General features: G+C 44.9%; 1 protein-coding gene across 4 annotated transcripts in view; it reads left to right on the plus strand.

Moving 5' to 3' along the window:
• Positions 1–25,983, plus strand: part of ZNF831 (zinc finger protein 831) — a 106,647-nt gene that overhangs the window by 49,089 nt on the left and 31,575 nt on the right. For all 4 annotated transcript variants that reach the window (XR_011430871.1, XR_002802984.2, XM_070247419.1 and 1 more), the window contains one exon: positions 13,573–13,724. Coding sequence is in view for 2 of the 4 variants with exons in the window: in XM_070247419.1 (XP_070103520.1) it covers positions 13,573–13,724 (152 nt within the window). In the remaining 2 variants the exon portion in view is untranslated. The remainder of the gene's footprint in view (positions 1–13,572; positions 13,725–25,983) is intronic.

Genomic DNA, 25,983 nt, shown 5'->3' on the forward strand with positions numbered 1-25,983 from the left:
AGTGGGGAGGGACAGCCCCCTAAGGGAAACGTGGGATGGATGCTGGCCAGACCAGAGTAGCCACCCACGGGATTCTGGGAGCACAGGGACACTGGCAGTTGGCTTTGTTCCTCCTCAGCTTCTCACGCGTAAACTGACATTGAGGAAATGCTAAACTCCCTCTGAATGATGACTGACAAGCCTGCAGTCTCCAGGCTTCTGTCAGGGTCCCGGGAAATGTGGTGGGGGGGCGGGGAAGGGTGGGTTGCCTCATTAACAGCTCCCTGCTTCCCGAGACTTCAACTTGACTAACTCAGCAAACCTTCATCGTGCACCCGCTAGGAGGCCGCCAGGGAAACTTTCCCAGATAAGACTGATGGTCCAGGCTGGTGCTCCAAGAGGCCTGGAGACATCTCTCCAGGATGCCTTGAAAGCCTACCAGCAGCCCAGGGGCCAAACATGGCTCAGGTAGGAATCTCGTTAGGCCCGGACCATTTTAAAAAGTTTTGACACTTAGTAGCCAAATAATAATTATCAGGGGATTTCACATAAAAATCTGGATTTTCAGCTTCTCTTGACACATCTGAAGCTCTGAAGACACGAGGCCTCCTTTTCTGCCTGGCAGCAGTTGGCTGGAGCTGAGTCGTGGCCACCCCTTGTGGATAGCACCTGTGCTCTGCAGTTTGCCTCAGTCCCTACCTCCCCCTATTGCCTTACACTCAGCCTGCCTCTCTCAGTCACGTCATCTGCCTGTCGCTTCTAGGCATTTGAGCTTGCAAATCTTGGTCTTAATATCTGGTCTTGTGGGAGCCAAAAGACTGCCTTCCCAGTCGGCGAGCTCCTCAGCAAGAGCCTGCGGGTGGGAAAGTGAAGGGGCAGTGGGCGCCCATGTAGAACAAGGAGGGGTCTGAACCAAGACTTAGCAGCTCTATCCTGGAGCCCCTGAGTGGGTGAAATGGGGATGACACCACTGAAATTTTTATATCCACCAAATGTTTTTGGTTGGCCACCATGCATCCATCATCTATGACTCTATCGGCTCAGGACCGTCCTTTGAGTTAATTCCACTTGCAGATCCCTCTGCCTCCACCTGCACCCCCGCCCCCGGCTCCTCACATGGCCAGCGCCCCCCGTCCCAGCAAAGACAGCAGCACGGCAGCAGGGGCTTCCCAGGCCTCAGAGGTTCCCCCTTTTATTCTCTATCCATCGCCTGGCTTTATTTCCTTTGTAGATTCATTTTCTTGAGTCATAGAAAGGTAGATCATCCTGAGGGGGCCTGACCTAATCAGGTGAGGCCTTTAGAAGAAGATCTAGAGGTCAGAGATTTGAGGCAGCAGAGACACATGCTCTCTCCATTGTTGGCTTTTAAGAAGCAAGCTTCTTAGGAATTTTAATTGCCTCAGTCACATATTTACCTTTCCCATATTTTATTAGTTAGAAACAAGCCACAGGTTCCACCACACTCAAGGGGAGGGGATTATACAAGGCTGTGACTCATGGGGCCACCCTCGGGTGCGTCTGCCAGAAATGGTTCCCCCAGCTCACCCTGCTGTGGAATTGGGACTGCACTGGAGTTTTCTGACCCCGTATCTTCTATCATACACATGGTGAGCGGTTGCTAAGATTTTAATGTGGGGACACACATTTAGGGAAGTGTTCGTAAGGGAATATGCTGGGCTTATAAGGAAAAGTTCCCTTTAAAGGCAAATTTCTTATCAGGCCACTGGTTCTACAGCATTTGGCCTGCAAAGATTTCTTAAAGAAGACTACCAATTTGACCCGCGTGAGGTCTCAAATTTAATTAATTCTCTGGTGGTGGAGTGACACGGTTAGATGATAGAGCTTCTTGGAGAAATGCCCTCTCCACTTCTCTTTCACATTTAACCCATCTTCAGAAACATGGAGTTGGTGCCCAATTCTGAGCGCCAGTGTTGGGAAAATGCCGAAAGTTGGTGCCCAGTCGAAAAGTGCTTTACAAAAGGGCTTCGAGTTCACTGTTCGGGAAGCCATGCACGGAGCTTATTTTTTCTCATAAAAAGTTTTCAACTCTGTATATTGAAATCCATCCATTTTTCAGATAGTAAGTCATGACCAATTTGTAATAGAAGTCAATAGTAACATAGGATTTGTTTTGCACGTATTTGCTCTGCAGCTAACCAAACAGAAATACTTCTATTTCACGAAGTAAGGGATCTATCATCTGTCTGTCTTCCTGCTTATCTATCTACCTATCTATTTATCATCTATCATCTGTCTGTGTTAGTTTTCTGTTGCTGCTATAATAAATTATCAACTTCGTGGGTTATTTTAAACAACGCAAACTTACTCCTGTCTTGTTCTGTAGGTCAGAAATCCAGCACAGGTGTCCCTGGATGACAATCCGGTGTCACAGGCTGCACTCCCTTCTGGGGGGTCGGAGGGGGTCACCCGTTTCCTGTTCTCTTGGGTTGTTGGCAGAATTCCATTCGTGGCTTGTGGCTCCCTTCAGCCAAATCCCCAACCAGTGAGGATGAGTCAAGTCTCTTCCACACTTCACATCTCTCCTCCTTCTTCAGTCTCATCTCTCTGACCCAATCTTCTGCCTCGTCTTTCATTTTTACCGACTCACTTGGTTAAATTAGGCTCACCCGGATAATGCAAGATAATCTCACCATCTCGAGGTCCATCCCCTCAATAACAACTGCAAATCCCTTTTTCCATGCAAGGTAACATAGTCACAGGTTCTGGGGACTAGGACGTGGACAACTTGTAGGAGTGCGTTACTCTGCCTGTGACACCATCTATCCATCCATCCACCCACAGATGTGTGATTGTATATGTGCATCTACGTGTCAATTTATGTATCCATCTACCCACTCACATATGTATGTGTGCATGCATCTCTATTTGTCATCTATCAATTTGTGTGTTCTCTCCTCAAGAAAGAAGCCTCTTTTTAAAATCACTTTCTATTTCATGTGAGTTGTCTTAACATTCTACAGAACATGAAATACTGTAGCAAAGATTCCACTATAGGCCTCAGCTCACAGAGAATGGTAAAATTCCTGTATCAGAGTATCTGTTCTCGCTTCTTTTTTTAAAAAAATTAAAAATACAGGAAAGTTCAGAAAATACGTAACAGATTCCTCCTGCACGATCTAGAATGAACAAATATTAACATTTTGTAGTATTTGCTTTTGAGTCTTAAAAAAAATCTTACTTTATTATATTATATATTAAATAAAATAAAACTAATAAAACAAAAAAGATAATAGATGTAGTCTGATGTATCTGGCACTAATTGTTTCAATCCATGTTTTCATACTTTGCAAATCAATTTATCCACTGATAATATATTCTATTGATTTGTCTCTTTAAACTATGTATAGAAATATCATACTGAATTTATCATTCTTCAGCTTGATTTTTAAACTCAACACTGTGTTTTTGAAGATCTGGTTGTATTGGTATGTACAGATCAACTTCATTTGTCTGAATTGTAGCAGAGTGTTCCATCCCATGAAGGTGGCTCATTTTATTTCCCATTCTCCTATTTATGGACATTTAAATTGTTTCCAACTTTTTTTGGCTAACTTCACAATGAGCATGCTTACACGTGACTCCTTAGGCACAATGCAAGAGGTTTTCTAAGAAGTACACCTAAAAGTGAAATTGCTGGGTTATAAGATAATCATTTTTAACTTTACGAGTTATCAGCAAATCCCCCCCAGAGTGGTTGTGTCATGGCTCGTTTCCACAAGCTGTGAGTGAGAATTGCCCTGCTGTCATGCTCTTACTAATGCTTGTTATTAGCAAATTTTTAATGTTTTGCCCATCCGGAGTTTGTAGGATTCTGTATATTTTCCACATTTGTATATATTCTTTGCCTGTTATATACACTGCAAATATTTTTCCATGTCTATTTGTCCTTTGAAGCCCATTCATTTATACTGACCCACATCATTACAGACATCTTGCCTCTTCACTCTATTTTGCATAACACCTTCGTTCTGGGATTATTTTCTTCTGGCTGAAGCATCATCTTTAGAATTTCCTTTAGAGAAGAAAAATTTCTGTTTTTATTAGTCTGAAAATACACTTATTTCATCCTTGTTGTTCAAACATATTTTTGCCGGACGTGCAGTCCTCGGTTGACAGCTATTTTCTCTCAGCACATCAAAGCTCTTGTTGCACTTTTATTTGGCTTCCATTTTGCAGTGGAGAAGTCAGCTATTAGTCTACTCATCTGTCCTTTGAAGGTCTTTTATCTCTGGCTACTTTTAAGACCTTCTTTTAATCTTTGGTGTTCCATAATTTTACTTTGATGTATACAGGTCCACGTTTCTTTTATTATTCCATTAGGACCCATTGGGCTTTTATGGTTTGTGGATTGATGTCTACCCAGGAAATTCTCAGCCTTCAGTCTCCACACCTTGCCTCTTTCCCATGCTCTGTCCCGTCTTTCCGGGACACTGGAATAACGTGTCTTCGATCTCCTCTATCTTTCATGTCTTTCAGCCTCTGTTTTCAGTAACTTTGTGTCTTTGTGCTGTCATCTAGATAATTTGTTTAGATCTCTTTTCAAAATTCCACTAGTTTTCTTAATCCTCTGGGTTAGTTTTTGAAAAGCTCTATTGAGGTATATTGAATTTTAATGTTATGCATATTTAAGGTGTACAGTTTAAAATAAGTTTTGACATATGTCTGCAGCTGTGAAACCAACAACACAATCAAGATAATGAATCTATCCATAATCCCCAGAGTTTCCATATGTCCCTCTATAATTTCTCTCTCTTGCCCACCCTGCCACCCTCTCAGCTCCAGGTAACCGCTGATGTGCTGTCTGTCACTACATGTTAGTTGACTTTTTCTAGAATTTTATAGACTTCATACAATATATGTTCTTTTTTTGGCTTGGGTTTTTTTCACTCACCATGACTATTTTGAGGTTCATTTATGCTACTGTGTGTACCCATAATTCTCTCCTTTTAATTGCTCAGGAGTAAGCCATCAGAGGGATATGTCACAATTTGTGCATTCACTTGTTGGTAGACATTTGGTTTGTTTCAGTTTAGGACTGTTACAAATAGCAGCTACTATAAACATTCATATATGAGTCTTTGTATGGATATACCCTCTAAATTCTTTTGGGTAAATATCTGAGAGTGGATTGGCTGGATCATACAGTAGATGCATGATTAATTTTTTAAGAAGTTGCCAAGCTATTTTCCAAGTGGTTGTATCATTTTACATTTCCACCAGCAGTGTGTGAGAGTTCCAGTTTCTCCACATCCTTGCCAGCACTTAGTATGGCGTTATTTTTAATTTTAGTCATTCTAATAGGTGTGCGGTGGTATCTAGTAGTTTGAACTTGGATTTACCTAATGCCTGATGATACTGAGCATTCTTCATGTGCTTATTTCCCATTTATGTATCTTCTTTGGTGAAGTACCCATTCAAATCTTTTGCCCATTAAAAAGAATGGCTTGTTTGTTTTCTTATTATTGAATTTGGAGGGTCCTTTATACACGGTTAGAAGTCCTTTAGCAGATATGTAGTTTGCAAATATTTTCTTCTAGTCTCTGCCTTATCTTTTCATTCTCTTAGCAGTGTCTTTTAAAGAGCAGACATTTTTAATTTTGATGAAGTCCAATTATCATTGTTTTCTTTGGATTGTGCTTTTGCTATCATAACTGAAAAACCCTCGCCTAACTCATAGTCACAAAGATTTTTCTCCTAAGTTTTCTTTTAAAGTTTTAGACTTTTAGGTTTAACATTCAGGGCTATGATCCATTTTTGCATAGGGTGTGATGTATAAGTCAAAGTTCTTATTTTTGCATGTAGATATCTAATTGTTGCAGTACCATTTGTGCATCCATCTGTTTTGATGCAGATACCACACTGTCTTGATTACACTACCTGACTTGAAGATGACTATAAAGCTAAAGTATTCAAGACAGTGTGGTATTTGCATCAAAACAGACAAATAGGTTAATGAAACAGAATAAAGAATATGGAAATTGACCACATGTAGCTGGTCAATTGATTTTTTGACAAGCGTTCGAAGGCACTAGTCTTTTCAACAAATGGTGCTGGACCTGGAAACCATGTCCACCAGTAAGCTGAGGCAATTACAAGTCTTACTTCATTTGTTTCTCTCCTCTCAGGTATCACCGCTTTCATTGCTTGATGTCCAATGTCCTGAAAACCACTGTTTCAAACATTTGTCCAGTTTTTTATTGGGGAGGGTAAATCCAGTTACTGTTACACCATCTTGCCCAGAAGAAGTCCCTGGACTATTGCAATGGCCTCTGAATTTGTCCCCCTGCTTTTACTGATTTGTCAGGTTTTAAATGTAATTGTTAACATATACTACGTTTTCTTTCCAAAAAGTTCCATGTAATTATTTTTCAAATCTGCTTGGTGATTTTTGTAGTCTTTTGCTCTTTACTCCCCTTTTCTTCTTTTTATTGAGGTATGAATGATATGCGTACAATCCATGCGTATTTCATGTACACATCTTGAAGATAAGTATACACCCATGAAACCATTACCATATACAATGTCCTAAACTTATCTATCATCTCTACAAGTTTATTCACTTCCTCTTTTTTTTAAAGAACATTTGACATAAGATCTGTTCTCTTAAATTTTTATGTGTGCAATGCAGTATTGTTGACAATGTGCACTACAGTGTACGGCAGATCTCTAGGATTGATCCATTTTGCGTAAGTGAAAGTTTGTACCCTTTGATCAACACCTCCTTGATACCCCCTCCCTCCAGCTCCTGATGACCACCATTCTACTCTCTTTTTGTGAATTTAACTATGTTAGATTCCTGATATAAGTGGGATCGTGTAGTATTTTTTTTTCTGTGTCTGTCTTATTTCAATTAGCCTTATGACTTCCAAGTTCATCCGTGTTGTAGCAAATGGAAAAATTTCCTTCTTTTTTTAAGGCTGAATATTATTCCATTGGATGTACATACCACATTTTCTTTATCCATTCATCCATTGATGGACATTTGGTTTGTTTCCATATCTTGGCTATTGTAAATAATGCTGCAGTGAACATGGGGTGCAGATGTCTCTTCAAGATCCTCATTTCAATTTGTTCGGGTAGATACCCAGAAGTGGGATTGCTGGATCATATGCTGGTTCTCTTTTTAATTTTTTGAGGATGCTTCCTACTGTTTTCCATAGTGGATGTGCCAATTTACACTCCCAACAGCAGAGTACAAGGGTTCCCTTTTCTCCAATCCTTGTCTGTACTTGCTGTCATTTGATTTTTGGTAATAGCCATCCTAACAGGTGTGAGGTGATATTTCATTGTGGTTTTGATCTGCATTTCTCAGATGATTAGTGATGTTGAGCACCTTTTCATATATCTATTGGCTATTTGTGTATCCTCTATGGAGAAATGTTTATTCAGGTATTCTGCCCATTTAAAAAAATTCAGTTATTTGGTGTTTTTGCTATTGAGTTGTATGAGTTCCTTATATATTTTGGATATTAACCCCTTATTCCATAGATGGTTTGCAAATATTTTATCCCATTCTGTAGGTTGCTTTTTCATTTTGTTGATGGTTTCCTTTGCTGTGCAGAAGATTTTTAGTTTGATGTAGTCCCACTTGTTTATTTTTGCTTTTGCGGCCTGTGCTTTTGGTGTCAGATCCAAGAAATCATTGCCAAGGCCAATATTAAGAAGGTTTTCCCCTATGTTTTCTTCTAAAAGTTTTACAGTTTCAAATCTTATGTTTAAGTCTTTAATCCATTTTGAGTTGACTTTTGTGTATGGTGTAAGATAAGGGTCCAATTTCACTGTTTTGTATGTGGATGTCCAGTTTTCCCAACACTATTTATTGAAGAGACTATCCTTTTCCCATTGTGTATTCTTGGCTCCCTTGTCGAAGATCAGTTTATGGTAAATGTGTGGGTTTATTTCTGGGCTCTTTATTCTGTTCCATTGCTCAATATGTCTGTTTTTATGTCAGTACCATATTATTGTTATTACTGTGGCTTTGTAAGATATTTTAAAATCAGGAAGTGAGCTTCCTGCTTTGTTCTTCTTTCTCAAGATTGCTTTGGTTATTTGGAGTCTCTTGTGGTTCAACCTGAATTTTGAGATTTTTTTTCTATTTCTGTAATTTTTACTCTTATTTTCAATCTTTTTAAAAAACACACTTAATATTTTGCATCTGATAATGCCAACATAGGAGGTTTGGCATGTGTGACTCTGATTTATGTACTAGCTCTCACTTACGGTAACTTGTTTGCTTGTTTGTTTTTGGATTTTTGATGGTGAACTGAAATTTCTAGAACTTTGAGATTTGGATTGGAGGTAGGTTTCTCCAGTAATGATTTGTTTTGCTTCTGCTGGGTGCCGGGGGGCACTCCCTGGGCACTACTTTAAATAAAATTCTTGGTTTTAGGTTCTTTCTTGTCACTGTGTAGTGTGAATTCAGATTGCAAACCCATGAGAAGATTGTCTTATTGTTATGCAATTAACAGGAGAGACTTTTGCTCCCTTCACTCAGTAATGAGGTTGGAGATTTTTTAATGTCCTGTGGCGGGTGGTGGAGGTAGAGTGTATGATTTCTAATTCACTCATATATATGACCCTCTGAGGTCTCAGCTTTATGCAGGAGCAGAGGTTGTGTCTTCCCCTTGACTCACCTAGAGTAGATTCTGGGTTGGAATCCTGCACCCTGCACCCACTAGACCACGGAAATGGGAGATCATGCTTAACCTGGTGTGGCAGATGGCCTCAAAATGAAAGATCTCTTCCCTTTCCAGGGTTTAGTTTTCACTTGGTTTTTGAGTTTTAAATATCTTACCTTCTAATCAGAACACCAATACATTTAATATAAGCTTTAAACATTTTTATATTTTAATCTGCATTTTTAGTTGTTTTCAGTATCAGGGTAAGTGTGGTGGTAGTCAGGGTAACTAGTTCACCGGACTGTTAGAAATGGACTTCTTCTTTTTAACCTCGTTAATTATTCTTTTCTCATCAAGAAGCTATATATTTGATGTCGTCAATGAGCCACCTTTTCCTCTAGGATTATTATTTTTTGGTCTTGTCTAAGAAATCTTTCCTTACTCTCAATATCTCAAAATCACCAATACAAAAATATATTCTCTTATGTTCTCTCTTTCTGTTAATGTAAGGAAGGATTTATTTTTATTTTTGTCCATATAGGCAACTATGGACCATGGGCCACACTTGGCTTTTGACCTGTTTCTGTACACCCTCCGTGAGCTGGGCATGGTTTTTACATTTGAATGTGTGGCAGAGTTTGTACGTGGCCTGCAAAGTCTAAACTACTTCTTATCTGGACCTTTATACCAAAAGTCTGCAGACGCCTGGTTTAAGCCACTTTTTGGTCACTTATTTGCTATATTTTAACTTCCGCTTTACATTTGGAGTTTCTGTCAGGACACTGCACTCCATTTCATTCATCTCTTTGTTTGTTGCCAACTCCAACCGCACTGAAGTGAAAATGGCTGGTTTCATTAATGAAAGGACATGAGTAAAGGAGAGGGATAAGAAAATTCAGGATCCATTTTCAGAGTGGAAACGGAAAAATGCAGAAAATTCATACTTGGATGCCTAATTGGCCTGACATTAACTAGAGGCATAGAGATTCAGGGGCCCACAGGCTGCGGCTCTGCCGTGCCCAAAGCAAGCGCTGGACCATGGGATTGGATTTTATTGATTAATCTGCAGCTGTGTACAGCGCTGTATGAGGCATGAAACACTCAGAGACTTGTTCCAGGAAGATTCCGGCAAATGGGACAGTGAATTGTGAAGTCCCAGGTGATTCGGGATGAGTGAGGAGGAGGGTTAGAGGTTGGAGCGAGGGGAGCAGGGCGCTCTGTAAACCCTAAGATATACATGTGGCATTGCAGGGAGAGCAAAGGAGAAAAGCCGGCACTGAGAATGCCATTCTCTTAATTGATAGTGTTTTTCCTTACAAAGCAGAAGTCTGTCTGTCTGAGGCCGGAGTCTGCTCTCTAGTCATCACACAATTTACTTATTCTATGGCTAGCTCTCTCAGAAATGACAGCACAATCTCTGAAGTGAGACTGAGACACAAACCGGGAGACATGGTGGCTGCCACTACACATGGCCTAGACCCTTTGTCACATTCTCCACAGCACCAGCAGCTTTGGCCTCAGTCCCAGGTCCTGACTGATGGGATCCGGAGGGCCACCACACCTCCACTCCACTTTTCTTGGCTTTGTTATTCCCTGTGGGATCCAGAGAGGAAAGTGAGAGGAATAATAGGACAGACCACATATTCTCTCCCCAGGATGAGTGTGTGCAAGGTAGGCCATGTAAATCTGTAAGACCCTCTCCTGGGACCTACTTCCTGCCCTCAGAGTTGGCTTATAAGAGGGGCAGCGGGCGTGGGGGGCGGGGTAGGGGCGGAGTAGGCAGGGTGGTCAGTGGCTTTCAGCCGGCATCGAGGTACATGACAAAAACCGTACGTTGCCTCCTCTCATGAGCTTCTCATTGGACTCCAGTCAAAGCCGGTGTCCCCTGAGCTGTTGACCTTGGCCAACTAGCCGTCAGTGTCCCTGCTGGAGCTGATGTGGGGTGAGAAGACTTTCTTCTGATGCGTCTTCCAAGAGGCCCATCAGCTACAGTGTTGTACTGATCTTCCGCAAGTGTCAGTAATGTAGGCTCTTGAAGGGTGTCCTCGAGAGAGCCCGAGAGAGCAGAGGGGCGCCGAGGGTAGGGGCGGGATTTAAAATCTGGACCTCAAATGGCAGCTTATTCTCAAAAGATGTGAACCATTGTACAGGCCAGCTAAAAGCAGCAAATTAGACATAAATACAGAAATCTGGATTGATCTTAAAAACACAGCCTTAAGTAAAAGTAAAGTGACGTAAAGAATGGCTCTGTGCTACAAGATCACACACAAAAGTGACACTACATATTTATGAGGACGTGTGCATATTTAAGGATGTTTGTCAAACACACTTGAGTGAATGTCTCTGGGGGAAACAGACGAATGAGAGCGAGGCGGAGGGAAGTAGGAGGAAACACTCCCTGGTGTGCCTGAGGCGGGGCTCCTGGAAGCAGCGCCTGACACGGGGTTCTCACACGACTGATTTACAGAGGGTGGGCTCTAAGGAGGCTTGTGAGGGAGTGGGGAAGTCGACAGGGCAAGGGAAGAACCAAGCAAACATGGGATATTGGGGGTCCAGTCCTGCCTGATCCTATGAGGAGCTCCGGAGTGCGAAATTTACCCCAGAGATTGTCCTGTTCAGAGGCAAAGGGACTGAGCTGTCACAACCTGCGACAGTCAGGCAACAGCTAGGGGCCTTTCCTGGGGGGTGTGCCATCCTCCCATCCCTAGGCCTCTCCATGCAAGATGGCTCCCGTTGGCCAAGGGCGATCCTCTTGAGAAGGCAGGAAGTGTGAGCCGTTCATAGCCAAGATCCCAGCAGCTGGGCATGGATGTGCAGCCTGGGGTAGGCGGTGGGGACGAGGTCCTCGCAGCATCTGCTAAACCGCAAGAGACCTTGTCTGACTGTGACGGCAGGTCACAGCCCTGGTCTCACCCTGGCTGTTCATTCCTAGGGGCTTGCTGCTCCAGGAGAGCTGCATGCAGAATGTTCTGGGAGAACCCAAGAGAGAAAGAAACAGACTCTGTCTGTGACTAAACAAAATGTTGCTTTGAAGACAATGCCAAGATCCGCTCGGGCTCCTCTAACTGCAAAATGGTCCAAATTGCACCTTAATGAGATCTGAAGTCAGGGGCTGGGGCTCTCCCAGCAGTCCTCTAGCTGTTTTCAGAGTGGAGTCCCTTGCACATCCATTTTCCAAAATCGAAACCTCCCTGCAGTTCAGACTGTGCCATTCTTAACACTTGCAAGCTTGTGGCAGTCACCCACTGACTTGGGGCCAAAGGTGCCCTGCAGCACACGGAAGAAGAATTGTCCCACGTGCCCCCGCCCCCCTCCCTCCCTTTGTCTCTGCACTTTGAAACCACTCATGCCCGGCCCAGCAGGAACTCTGACTGGTGCAGAGGTTTGTGATCAGCAAAGGGCAGACCTGTTGCGCCCCCCCATCCTGGCTCAGATAGCTCTTTTAGGCACCTGTGGTCTTGACAAGCAGGGACAGACTGCTTCAAAGAGCAAGGCAGGCACCGCTGGGGAATGCAGCTCCTGCCCAAGGCTGGGGAGGCCACAGGGCCATGTAAGTGGAGCTTCCCGCAAACATGGACACCAGAAAAGATGAGTAAAAAGTCACTTTCTCATTGTTGCTACTGTAAAAATCAGAGCCCAAGAGGATACTGCATTCCACAGATCTTACTTAAAATTCTGCCCGCAGCCCTGGTGATTAGGGGACTGCGGCTGGATCTTGGCAGCGGCTCAGACAGAGGAGAAAGGAAAATGGCCAAGCAGCTTGCCTCGCCACACTCCCCAGCCAGGTGGTTCTGAAGAGCATTGAGGGAGCAGAATTCTTATAAACTGAGGCTTGTAAAGGGAAGGGAGTCCTTGTGGCTCGACCAGGCAGCCTGAAGCAGTGCAAAGACCTTTCCAACAGCTGAGCACCACTGGGGACCCCTAGCGAAATGGTACAGAACGCTGGATCTGGAGTCTAGTTCCCACGTGGCCACGCGGTTGGTCTCTTAGGGCACATCTCAGCTGCTCTGCGTCTCTGCTCTTTCGCCTGCAAAATGGGGGCGCTAGACTAGCTTGTCTGTTTTTGGTAGCACATTCCTATTAGTAAAAAATTTTGAGTCTGCCCCCTAATAAAGGCCTAATTGTTCATTTACAAATTATACATAGGTTCTATTCTACGAATGTATTATGTACATTATAAAGGCCATGCAACAATAAATATCAGAAAGCCAAGATGAAAATAAATATAAATAGAAGCTCTAGAATTTTCTTTCTTTACTCTTGTTGTGCTATCCCACTGAGATGTAAATACTCTGTTTTGGAGATTAGACCAGCTGATCTGGAAGGACTTCTCTAGATAGAAAGTCTGCAATACCCATTTTTTCAAAGGAGACCCTTGAGACCGGCGCTGTCCAATATAGTAGCCACTAGCCACATGCGGCCATTTAAATTCATTAAAATGAGACCAGACGTAAAACTCGGTTCCTCAGACATACTAACTCCATTTCAAATGCTCCATAGTTGCCTGTGGTTAGTGGCTACTGTATTGGTCATGCAGATGATAGAACATCTCCATCACTGCAGAAAGTTTTTGGACAGCCCGTTTATTAAGTAGTCAAGACCACGTGATTCAGCATTTAATTACAGCAGCTACCTTTATTAAGCACTTGCTATGTGCTAAGCAGCTGGGAAGCATTTCATGAGCACTATCTCATTTAGTCTCTGCCACAGCCTTGGGAGTTAGGTCCTGTTATTATCCGCATGTCACGGAGGGGAAAATGAGGATAGGAGGGACGAGGAATGTCCAAGAGCAGACGAGCTACTTAGAGGTCGAGCCCGTGTGTTCTCCCAGGCACCCCACAGGGACTTGGGCTTTACCGTCTGAGCATCGTCTTTTCAGATTTTTTGTGGGCATGAGCTTCTGGGCGGCTGTTCTCAAGCCTGCTTACTGCATACGTGTGTCTCTGTCCCACAGGTACAAAGGGAATTTCTCACAGAGCCGAGTTCAGCTGCGAGCCGGCAGACTGCGCAAGCCTCTCTGGGTGCCGAGGAAAGATTGCCCCCCGCCTCCGCTCAAGGGGCTGGGGCCACGCAGGGCCCTCCAGCAGGCTTCTTCAGAAACGGCAGGTAACGGTCTCCTTGGAGGTGGATCCAGACTGGGCACACAAAGGCACCAGGCTGCTGGGGATGCAGGATGAGCAGGAGATGGCCATCCTTGCCCTCAGGAGCCTGAAGTCCAGCAGGGGGACAGACGCATGAGGGATAAAAAAAAGAGTGATATCTGTGGAACAGTCAACGTGACCCTAAACTAGGGGTAAGGGTACTGGGTGAGAATACTGAGAATCCAACACTGAGAAGACAATGAACACTCCTGAGTACTGGCCACGTGGGCTGGGCCCTGTACTCAGTACAGCTCTCTCCAGGGCCTGGAAAACATGAATCAGAACTCCTGGTACCCCCCCACCCCTCCATCTTTACAAAGGAAGTTCACTTGATTCTTTCCACAGGGCCGTTGTGAGGGTAAAATGGGTCAGGATGGGCTTAGAGTCCATGTGAAATAGCAATCTGAATAGCTATGACGTGTGAGAGTGAGGGTACATTGCTTACATGTGAAGTGGTAAGAGGTGCGCCCTTTGTCATGCTTGGAGACAAACAAGGATGAACTAATGGGGACAGCTTCCTGGAAAAAGGGCTATTTTAAGTTGCAATCACTGGGCAACCAGGACAAATCGCTTAACTTCTCCGGACCTCAATTTCCCCTCCCTTTCTTCCCTCTCCCCAGACGTAATGAGCCCAATCTCAGCCTGCTTGCAGGGGGTTGACTGGGAAATGTGAAGCCCATCTGTGAAAAGGCTGCAGGGTCCCATCTGGCCAGGGGTGACTGAATTACCATCTTTTTGTGGCTAACTGTTGTCTGTTTGGCTCGAGGGCTGACCTTGGGCTCTGTCTGATGTCCCGATGATTTGACCCCTGGGGACAAGACTGGGACATCTTCTCATCCACCTTTGTGTAGCTCCAGGGCCCCCTGCAGGCAGATGGCACTTTTGTGCTCTCCCCTCCAATCCCCCAGGAGGCAAGGATGAGGATTAGCCTTTTGTTTCTCCTTGAGAATTTAAACCAAGGTAGGTATTTACTCAACTGGATGGCCAGTTGTGCAAGGAAAAGCATTGTCTTTGATAGGGAACATCAAGGGTTCGGATGATGTAGGAGAGGCTGGGATGAGGTGGGGCAGGGGTAGGCAGAGATGCTATCAGGGAACAGCTTTGTCCTTTCTTCATTGTCTGTGGCCCTCATCCTCAACTCTGCTACCTTCCTCTTTCTCCAATAGATATGGCCAATGGAATTGCCCATTGGGGTGTGCTTGGGTGAAACCATCTCCACCATAGAACCTAACAGAACCAACCAGAAATCGGTCAGTTGTCCCAAAAGGCAGAGCTTTCCCACCAGCTCTCTTCTCCGCACCTTAAAGAGGGCTGAATCAAGCTGCCCCTGGAAACTCACATCAGCCTCCATGTTTATATTCCTAAGCTCCATGCTATGCACTGAAGGGGCAGAAAAGAAAATTCCTGCTCTCGATAAATGTACAGGGTGAAAACAGACAGACCAACGAGCTGTTCACCCTTTGCTCAGATCACATGGGGAATAACGTTGGCACGTCTGTAAGCTTCTTCCTTGGAATCTTATGTCATAGAGCAAGTTGATGTGGGTCTTACCTATCCATTGGCTCAACGTGACAATGAAGCAAGCTACTGAGGGCAGTGAGCACTTTACAGACTCTAAAGCAGATGATAAAAGCTGATTGTTATTATCTACTGAGCATAATGTGCATAAGTACATAAAAACTGGCTTATGCTGAGTACCAGATGCGAGTGGGGCACATGGTAACAAACATTTGTGTTGTTTAGTAGAAGACGAGGTCAGTGTTGGGGACGGAACCCAAAGCAGGAGTTTTCTTGGGAGAGAGAGGGCTTCTCCAGGAAATTCAGATGTAGGGAGAATAGAACAGAGGCTTTCTGGACTGGGAATGGTGAGTAAAGATTCAGGGCCAAGAACCAAATCTTGGAGGGTGGGTTGACTCCAGGCGGGCTGGAGTGCACTGGGCCCCGCGGTGGATGTGGGAGCCGCTGAAGCCGTTGTTCCCACTTGGTACCACGTGGACTGGTTTCCTAGGGCTGCTGAAGAAGTTTCCACAAACTTGGTGACTTAACAAAAATTTATTCTCTCCCAGTTCTGGAGGCCAGGAGTCTTACACTCCCTCCCAAGGCTCAAACAGAAGCTCCTTCCTTGCCTCTTCCAGCTTCTGGAGGCTCCAGGCATCCTTGGCTTTTGGCCGCATCCCTCCAGTCTCTGCTTCCATCTTCACACAGCTTCTCCCCTGGGTTTCTGTGGATCAAATCTCCCTCTTTCTCCTACAAGGACACTTGTCATTGGATTTGGGGCTCACCTTAAATCCAGGATGATCTTATCTTGAGATTCTTAATTTAATCACCTCTACAAAGACCTTTTTTCCAAGTAAGGTCAGTCACAGGTTCTCTGGGTTAGGACTTGGCCCTATTTTTTAGGGGCCATGATTCAACCACATCAGTTTTACAATTTTCCCCTTTCTGTGAACCAACAGAAATGGCCTTAAAACGTGTTTCTACATGAAAAAGGCTGTGGCACACATGGACCCTCATTATATAACAATTCACGTTGTCTGTGCTCTTACTGTGTGCAAACAGTTTTAGTAGGAAAGTTCTATTATAAACCTAAATCAATATAGAATCATTGAAACGGAATCTTCCAGTCCACCAGCAGCAGGACATGTTCCATACTTGGGGGAAGTGTTATCCAAGTGGCTACAGGTGGCTTCAATCCCAAAATGGATGTGTTGGGCTATGGGACCCATAGCTTCTCTTTAGGAAGAAGGCCCGGTGGCAGGCTGGATAGGGGCTGGGCAGGGCCTCCGTGTGTGGCTGTGTGGATTGTGCCAACAGGGGCTGAAATCCAGCCACCACACTGTTTGTCTGACCCTGTGCTCTGGCTATGGGGCTGTGTTGGCCCAAAGCAAGGAGCCCTGACTCCTCTCTCCTTCTCCCACAGAGGGCGCCTTTCCACACATCCTCCAATGGAAGCAAGTGCCTCTCCCTAATTTGCACATGTACCCGGTGTGCTCATGGTGACCCCGAGGGTCCCAGTGTAAGCAGAGAGATCAGCTGGAAAGCCTCTGATCTTTCATTGTCCTTTAAATCCCTCTGTCCCTTTAAAAGCTTCTCTCAGCCTCAGGAAATGGTCCTCCTCCCACCTATGTTGACTAATGGTGGTGGAGATCTTAACATTCCCTCCACAGTGGGAGAAATCCCACTTCTGTACACGTCTTGTCTCAACATCAGTTTCTCATACCAAAATTGTAAGAGCAAACTAGGGGTGCCAATGAATGGTGGGTAAAACCAGGTCCAAACAGAAAAAAAATAAAAATCAGAAATAAAATCCGAATCTGGAGCTAAGAAACAAGAGGCCATCTATAGTTCAAATTCCCCTGGGAATGTAGCCGCCCTACATAGGTAATAATGTCTCAGCAACAGCCTGGAGTGGTGACAAATGTCCGTGCTTTCATGTTTATTATTTGAGCAGCGAGTTGAGCCAGAGGTCTGGGTCACTGGTGCCCATTTTCAAAGGGCTCCCTCCCCCACAATTAGGAAGAACATGGAAGATGTCCACTAAGGGCAGGTGTGAGCCTGCGGGATGAGGTCTAAGCACTGGCCCAGGGAATATTAATCAGCCCCTATTCCTTATTGAAGTGTCAGAGTGGGAGAAGGGATGAGGGGCTGGGTAAACCTGCAAGCCCGAGGTGGACAGATCATGATGGACACCATCGAGTCGGAGGGTGGTAGAGTGCATTAAAATAAACACCACCTGGAAATCAAAGGGGATTGGGGATTTTACTGCCACAGCTTGCCCATATCAATATTTCACAGTGGAGTGACAGGCGGTCTGAGAGTGTTGGGTGTTTGAAGACAAAGTACCGTAACTTCAAAGTAACCTAAAGATGGGCCTTGGTCATCCACCACTTACAAACAACTTTCTTGTCTCCTTTGACCTGGCAGGTCCTGGATGGAGAGATCAGAGCTGGCTTCTCAGTGAGGGACTGACCTCTCCGTGTCTGTGTGTGTGACTGTGTGCGCATGTGCTTGCAAGTCCAAGCGTGTATATTTTGGGGGGGAGAGGACCTGTTTCCCATGGCAGCACAACGAAAGGATGATCTTTTTGGGTGACCTAGGGGGCTGTAACTTGGGGGGACTTGGTGAAATCCAACAAAGAAATTGAGAATGACCTTTGGGAGGAATTTCCCAATGAAAAGGTAGGGAAAACCTTTGACCCTGATCCTTGTAGGCCAACTGGAATCAGTAAAACATAAGCAGTCAGGGATACTCGTGTGCAGGGGCTGTAATAGGATGTTATAACTGATTCTTTGTTCTTTTTATTTTTGGAGAATCTTCCTGTCAATAATTTATGAGGATGAGAGACAGAGAATGTTTTTGAAAAATATTTTTTAAAAGGATGCTTAATTTCCCTCTCCTTTAAACTATCCTGATAGCTTGGTACTAATCATTCGAATTAACAGATGGCTTGGCAGTGAAGTCGTCTGCAAGCAGAAGGCCAGAGGAGTTATGAAGGATAAAGACCTAATTTATAAGATTTTATAGTAATTGCAGTCTTTGAGACTGTCCCGAGAGTCTGTTTTTTAAACCTAAATTCAGTGGTCCATCCCATCCAAGTTTCCAACAAGGGGATGGGGGAAGCTGGCAGTTTCCTTTTAGATACAAAGCAGAGCTGACTTAGCAGACACGCCAGGCTAAGTGCCCCTGCGGATGGGCAGAAGCATCGCGATTTGGAAGCACGCCCCTCCTCACCCATGTTCGCTGCAGGACGAGGGCCGAGATGTGGTGTTAGCGGAATTAATCTCAGACACCTGAGCTGCTTCTTTGAGGGGACTGGTGAAAAGAAGGTTCTTAGATATCAAGTGACTGAACATCCCAAGGAAAGCAAACACCTACTTGAGGGGAAACCTTATAATTCAAATGTTCTTTATGGGACGCCCCTGTCAGTGGGTGGCTGGGGAGCCAATGATTGTCACAGGGTGAGAAGCTTCCCTGATGAACTGGCTGAGTTCTGATAAATTGAGACCCTCTTCAAATGTCTCTCCCTCGTACTCTTCTTCTCTTTTTCCATTAGCATCCATCCCTGCCCTTCGGGTTAATTTTCACAATATAAGGTGCATTGATTGCCAAGTGAAACCACAAATCATGCTCAAGACATAGATTTTCATGAAGCTGATGGAAGTGACCATTGGGTTGATTGATACCCATTGGTAGAATCAGATGAGGTGACAAATGAACAAGAGAAAACTGATGAAGACAACTTCAAGAGAGTCATGTGAATATCAGAGACTTAAGAGAAGCCCTTGGAAAAATTTAGAAAACCCTATAATATATTTTGGGTGGGAAAAAGTCCCTTTCAATGATCTTGTGATGAAAGTAGATACAAGGGGAAGAATAGCCCCATTGGCCTACCCCACAATTTTGTGTAGAAGTGTACTCTGCCCCATTAGGCCTTAATTGACCTTTGTTGATTTTAACAATTAGCTCATAGGTTTCCATTATACCCCATAAACTGAAGGTTTGTTTTTGTTTTATCTATGTAGGTTTATCAGCTTATTTTCATGACTTTTGGTTTCATTGTTTTTCAAGACAAATTCTCAATGTCCCTAACTCACCACTATTTGCTGTGAAATTTTGGATCCATTGTGAACGAATTCATCTGAGGTGGCCTTTCCCCGGTGGCCATGATCTCGGTTAATAAGGACCTTGTTTACCAAGCTGGATAGATCATCTCCACTTTTGTACCTGGTTCCTCAGCGTGGTAGCAGGTCCTCAGTGAGTGTTTGCTGAATGAATAACTGAAGAAGTAGAAGTAAACCTCTTCCTTTAAGCTTCCTTGAAGCTCAGCTTCAGTTGAAAAGACAATCAAAAGAAGCCCCAAATCTTCCTTGAGAACAAAGATGGAAGTGTGTACCCTGGAGATTTCATTTCTGATAGTGTTTTGGAGACGCATCAACAACAGAAGGAGCCAGTGGGTATCTACTTTGGATGGCGGTGTGCTAACGAGCATAAAAGAAACTTCATCTGTCCTTTCTTCCTAAAAGAAACTTTTTCATCTAAAAAGAAACCTCCAGCTTCCTCCACCCCCTTGCTGGATTCAATTTTGTGGAATTGCCATCTTCAACCTTAAGGGTAATCTATCTAATGCCACCTCAGTTTTACTGATGAAAGCTCTGGAGGAATAAAGATGGCGACTTTGAACCTGAAGATGTTTACTCTGATGTCTTTTAACCCGGGATCCTCTTGACGCTCCAGTGGAACCAAATCTTAAGTGGGGGATTTGTCTCCAAAGCCAGCACTTTAGTCAAAACCACCTGTAGTCAAAATTATCTCTGAAAAGTCTGTAAATCAGTCATAAGCGTATGACTGGTGTCCACAACTCTGGGCAGAAATTCTCAAGCACAATATGTTTGAGGAACATGGGGGTAAACGGAGGACACGAAACAGCCATCTGTCCATCTGAGCTACTCTGAGGATAGACAGCCAGCCCTCCCCCTGAGGAGGGGAGCGAGGGCTTCTCCACCGCCCGCACTTGGCTGTGCCGTGCATGCCGTCTGCTGCATCATTAAAGCCTCCACAACTGTTATGACATCTTAAGGGGTTAGTTTGTGGGGGTGGGGATTAACAAAGACATTGGAGTTGTGTCTTCTGGGCGATGGGGCGGGGAGGGGGCAGAGAGCTTCAAAGTCAGGGTTTAGGTTAAATGTGTGATGCGACCTTGCTGGGGTGGCTTCTCATCTCACCTGAACACCTGTCTTTCTGCTGCCAGCTTAGGATTTGGGGGGCAGTTCTTCACTTGGCAATTACTCTGTGGCCAATTGGGCCAACAAATGTAGGGCAGCAAGACCATCTCTTCTGGCTTAAGGGAAAGTCATCCATCAAGTCTTGTCATGAAAGTGGTTCCTCTAATGTTTACTTCCCAAGTTAGGGTCTCACTTAAGAAGAGAAGCTTTGCAGGTGTCTGTGTGTGCGTGTGTGTCTGCGCACACGGCTCGTGTTCAAGTGTTATTTTTCCATTAGAAAAAGCAATTGAAAAACCCACATGTCCATACAAAGTCGGTGACACCATCTGAGCGGAAGGCACTGCGGATTCTCTTTTGTTGTGGTTACACAGTTCCTGATGCATTTCTCCTGATGAGGTCACTGCTCTGAAATGAATACTTTCCTTTTCAGAACGTGGGGCGCTGTGGGGATGAACGCAACATCACTGAATTCTGTTTGCATTTCAAGTGGGACTTTCTAGTCTCTGGGAGCTTAAAATCCATCGGCATACAGCCCTATTACAGTTCCTAATATAACAGTTATTGACCCTGGGCTGCAAAAAAGAATCTCATAATTAGGTTTGCTCTGTTTTTGTGTTTATATGCACATCTCTTTCTCCCTAGCCGATGACATATCAGCTTTTACATTTTTTTTTATAATTGAAATCCTTTGTGTTAAAAGGACCTGGACCATTAATGGAGACCCGTTCTGTTTACTCCGATGCCGGGATACATTGAAACATTCCGTGGTATAAAGAGTGCTCTTATATATTTCCTCAGAAACGCATTTTGCGGAACTGAATGGAGAACATTGATGTGGTTGAGGTTAATTATTCGGGCTTTTGCTGGGCACATTGGCAGTCGTGCCACTTCTGCCGGTACACAGACTAAAATTGGAATGCTGAAGAGGAGCCGCGCATGGCCCTGTGCCCGGATGACACATCCGAAGTCATATTGATTGAGGGAGATGTTTTATTGAACGATAAGAACTACACCGAGTTTATGGTTTTGCAATTTCCTGCAGCTGGCATAGCTTGTAGCAGTAAACACGGTGACGTTCGGGGCTGCATTTCAAAGTGAGATTTTAGAAAACTCTCCCCACAACTAAACTCAGAAGGCACTTTCAGTTTAGGAGGCTCATCCGCATTTAATGCCCCCAACAAACTCGTGATGAGTGACTCTGATTCTCATTTCGCAGATGCGAAGACTGAGCCTCCTAGAGGTGGTCAGTGATTTGCCCAGGGCCACCAGGATGATAAATCTGGTGGTCAGCGGTGTTTCCTAAATTCAAATAATTCACGTACCACCTTCAGAAATGTTGTCGCCTCTGCATGTCACCTATGCGATTATTCACTTATGTTATCCTTTAGGCTCTCTCACAAAAAACGTAAATACATTTATTTTAAAGAGAAACTGTTTATCACCGCTGAAAACGGAAAGCCAGTATCACATGCCATTAAGAGAATGTAATAGAAAAGAAAAACATTACTAACAATGTTTTTGGTAAATAAATTCCAGCTAGAATCTGTTGTGGGCAGAGGTCGTGGCCCTGAGCACACTGTCTTTGCTAATGAGAGATCTGGAAGTATCAGGGAGGTGCTGGAGACAGGTTAGCATCAGCAGAGAGTTTCTTGTTTCCTTAGTCAGAGGGACCACAAGAGAACAGCTTTCTCGCTGTGCAATTCAGTTGTAGTTAACTCTAAGGTTGTGAATCACCCCCACTGGGGTTGGAGCCCCTCTCGGGGACTCCTGTGCTGCCATATCCTCTTTTCTCTGTCAATAGGATCGCTGCTGGCTTGTATCGTCTAATCTAGTATTTCCTCAACTTTTGCAAGGTCTTGACCTCTATAGGTTTAAACTCTGCATTCAACAGAGTTGGCTGCAGAGGCCATGGGGTGGCATTCTACAAAGGCCCTCTGCCTCACTGGGATGGGGGCTTGGGGGCTGCCAGGGGTCTCCCAGGCAGCTTTAAACTCTGAATTTCTAGGATTCTGAGACAGTGACCCAGACCCCACTGTGGATGTGCTGTCTGTGGCGGGAGGGGACAGTGAGATATGCCCAGTGTGCCCAGGGTGGAGTGAGAGGGGGTGCAAGGAGCTGCCACATTTGCAGATCTTTGCAGACCACGGTGGTGGGGTTCATCTTTCTCCTGAGAACAGTGGGGTGCAGGGAACGAGGGTGGGGAGGACCATTCAATGTAGGGGTTAAAAAGATCACTCGAGGCACACAGTGGAGCAAGGATTGGGGCAGATAGAGTGGACACCAGGAGTCTGACCAGAAAGCTCCCGAAACTGGCTGGGCACATTGGCGTTTAAAAAGAACTTGGAAAAAGTGATGCTCCACCTAGAGGAATACAAAAGTTAATTATTAGTTTTTAATTACACATATAATCATGAATGATACTTCTTTTAATGCATTAAGAGACAGTAACAAGGCTGATGTCCACTTTGACCCCCACTCCCCTTCCTGAGCCCCCTCAGATCAAACTGCCCCTTCCCAGGCCCTTAGAGAAGACGGGCATTTGGGGTTTGGAGCGCATCTGCCAGATCGTGATCTCTGTGCGAGTCTGTGCGTGCGCGCACAACACGCGTGGTACCACACTGTACATCCCGTGTGCAACCTGCTTTTTTTCACTTGACAACATTTCGTAGTTTCCCACTGTGAACACACAGGGACCCAGCTCGACCTTGTAAACAGGGACAGAGCCTCTCCCGGGAGAGGCGGCCACTCTCGTTTGCATTGCCTTCTCCTAACAATGGATAGTTTGGTATTCTCCAGTACTGCACGACTGCATTGCGCTCCTTGGACCCGCTGCTCGGAACTCCTTGGCCCAAGCAGAGGGATTCTCAGGGAAGGCCCGAGAAGACGAGTTGCTGGGTCTTTGAGTGTTATGTCGCACATTTTTAATAGATATTTCCAAATTGCTTCCCAATTTACATTCCCACCGCTACCATATTAGAGCAGCTCTTCTTTCTTTGACCTTATCAAACTTTTTTATCAATCCCTAGGGTGGGTAGAAGAGGCTACCTTTGATGCCCGTGGGCAGGAGGGCCTTTCCGTGCCCCCTTGCATCCCACTGGGGGATCCACAGCCCAGACAGGCCATGCGGAAGGAGGGGATTGTCAGTGGAAAAAAACATGGACTGATGAGAAGACTGTTTTTTTAAATCACAGAGAAGTGAGTTTCTCTTGACCAAAGTTTAAGTCCTCTGGGTACAATCTGATGTTCTCTGCAAATATTAATAGATTTGTTCCTCAGCTGAGGCACAATGTCTCAGTCTGCTCCGTCACTGCGAAGGACACAAAGCCACGCAGGACTTCCTCTGTGCCCAGCCAATTCATTACACCCGGTTAGCAATTTGCAGAAGAGATTAATTGATTTGCAGGCGGCTGAGCCCTAAGTGTTACTCACTCCCTCCCAGAAAGCCGAGGCCGCCTGGGAGCTCGACAGAGCAAACAGGCCATGGCTGTGCAGCGTCTTCGTTCCTCATTATAAGCAGAAGCCAGGGAGATGAATTTCTCAGCCGTTCCTGGTTTAGTGTGGGATTTGGGGCCACAGTCCAGACTCCTGGAATAAAATGAGAAGGTTCACAGGGCTGCGGCCGCTGGTACCACAGCCCTGGTTCTCTCTGCAAGCTTTTGTTATCCCCTGGTTCTCTTACTCTGAAATGTTGCTACTGGAGGTAGAGATTTAAATTCTGTATGCCTGTGTTAGGAAGGACTCTTTAGGATGTGAGGAAAAGAGACTCAATTTAAACAGACCTGGACAAAACAATTCATTATTAAATGTAATACAGACAATGGCTTCAGGCTTGGCTGAATCCAGAGGCAACAATGATGTCACCAGGACTCAATTTCTCTCATTCTCTTGGCTCCTCTTTCTTCTGGGTCATCACAGTCAGCTCCTCGGGTACCTGCCCGGCCTGTCCACACTCACTTTGGCTTGACTCCTTTTCACAACCCGAGTCCCCAAACTGAATCTTGTTGGCCTGGTTGGGACCATGTGTCTCTCCTAAACCAATCACTGGGGATTTGAGTGGCCCAGTCTGGGTCATGCATCTGTCCTCATATGGAGGAATGGGTTGGGGCCACCTCTGCTACAGCCATTAAGAGTAAAGAAAAGGTGGTTTCCCAAAAGAAGGGGGGCCAGGCAGGTAAGAACCACAGGTCCCTAGACCCCCTTTACTCATAGTTTAATGCAATTCAGCAAGCGTTTGTGAGCAGTTGAGCCCCCTCATGCCCTTGGAGAGGAGAGAAGCAGAAGATGGCAGGAGCCTTCTTCTGAAGGAGCTTGGGGACTGGTTGGTGGACCGAGACACCTTTGGGAAATAGATTAGAGTCTCACAGCTTGAGGTCCACATGCTATTACCGGGGCCTGCTCTGTGCCAGGCAGTGTGTGGGAGCAGGAAGAGAGGCAAATAAGAACACGACACGGCCCTTGTCCTTAGGGAGAGCCCAGTCTGGCAGAGGGAGCCGGCACAGACTGGTAAACAAGTCATTACAAATGCAATGCGGTAAGCTCGCTGATATGATTAAGCTTCCAAATGAGGGATCCTGACAAGGCCGGCTGGAGCGGAGAAGGGAGAGTGGGCTAGCATAAACAGGAACATAACCATGAGGGGGCCGTGCTTCCGACGCCCATCCCAAAGGCCCCTCTGTCCGGGCCCCCACTGCACAAGGGAGTGATGCCGGCACGCGGGGGGCCTGAAGTCTGTCACTCTTTATCATTCCTTTTTCCCTCCTTGGATCATAAAGACTCTTTGCCATACACACTAAACTGCTGGAAATGGAGACACACAGCACTTAACTACTATTTACTTATTTATCTAAAATGCTAAGTGTTTCCCTTGGCAATCACTAATAGATTCCTGTAGAAACAGAGTGACACGTTCTGAATTCTGATTTTTGTACCAACAGAAGGTGGGAAGACAAAAATCACCAGTGTACCCACGGTTGGTTCCATTGGGGAGGTGGGAGGGCCGGACAATACAGTCATTTAAAGATAGGTTGAAACATGGGTATTTGAAGAACAAATGCTTGTTTAAGTTAAAAATTAAAAAAAAAAAAAAAAAAGAGAAGTGCATACCTTCCATCCCAAACCTGGAATGGAGACTGTTCTGCTTTTGAAGGACTTCCTAAAAATCCTTCTTACCTTTGAGTTGGGAAAGCCCCTTCTCAGCAGAGTCCACAAAAGGAGCCTGGGTCTTGTTCTAGAATTTTCTAGGTGAAGTGCTGGTAGCAAAACGGAATCAGAGGTTAAGGCAGGATGAGAAGTGGTGATTTGAGGTATGGTACTCAACAGAATTACAGGTGGGGTACAAAATTATGAAAACTTACTTTGTTGGGTCTTTCCCCTCCCACCTCCATCTGGTACCTGGTCTTCAAGGAGGGGCAAAGCCTTTTTACTTTTAGAGACATTAATCTTTAGGATTAATTCTAACTAAAGTGTTAGTGGCAAGATGAGGCAGAATGGTATCAATGGTGA

Source organism: Equus caballus, chromosome 22 (assembly GCF_041296265.1).
Source record: "Equus caballus isolate H_3958 breed thoroughbred chromosome 22, TB-T2T, whole genome shotgun sequence".
NCBI classification, from domain to species: Eukaryota; Metazoa; Chordata; class Mammalia; order Perissodactyla; family Equidae; genus Equus; species Equus caballus.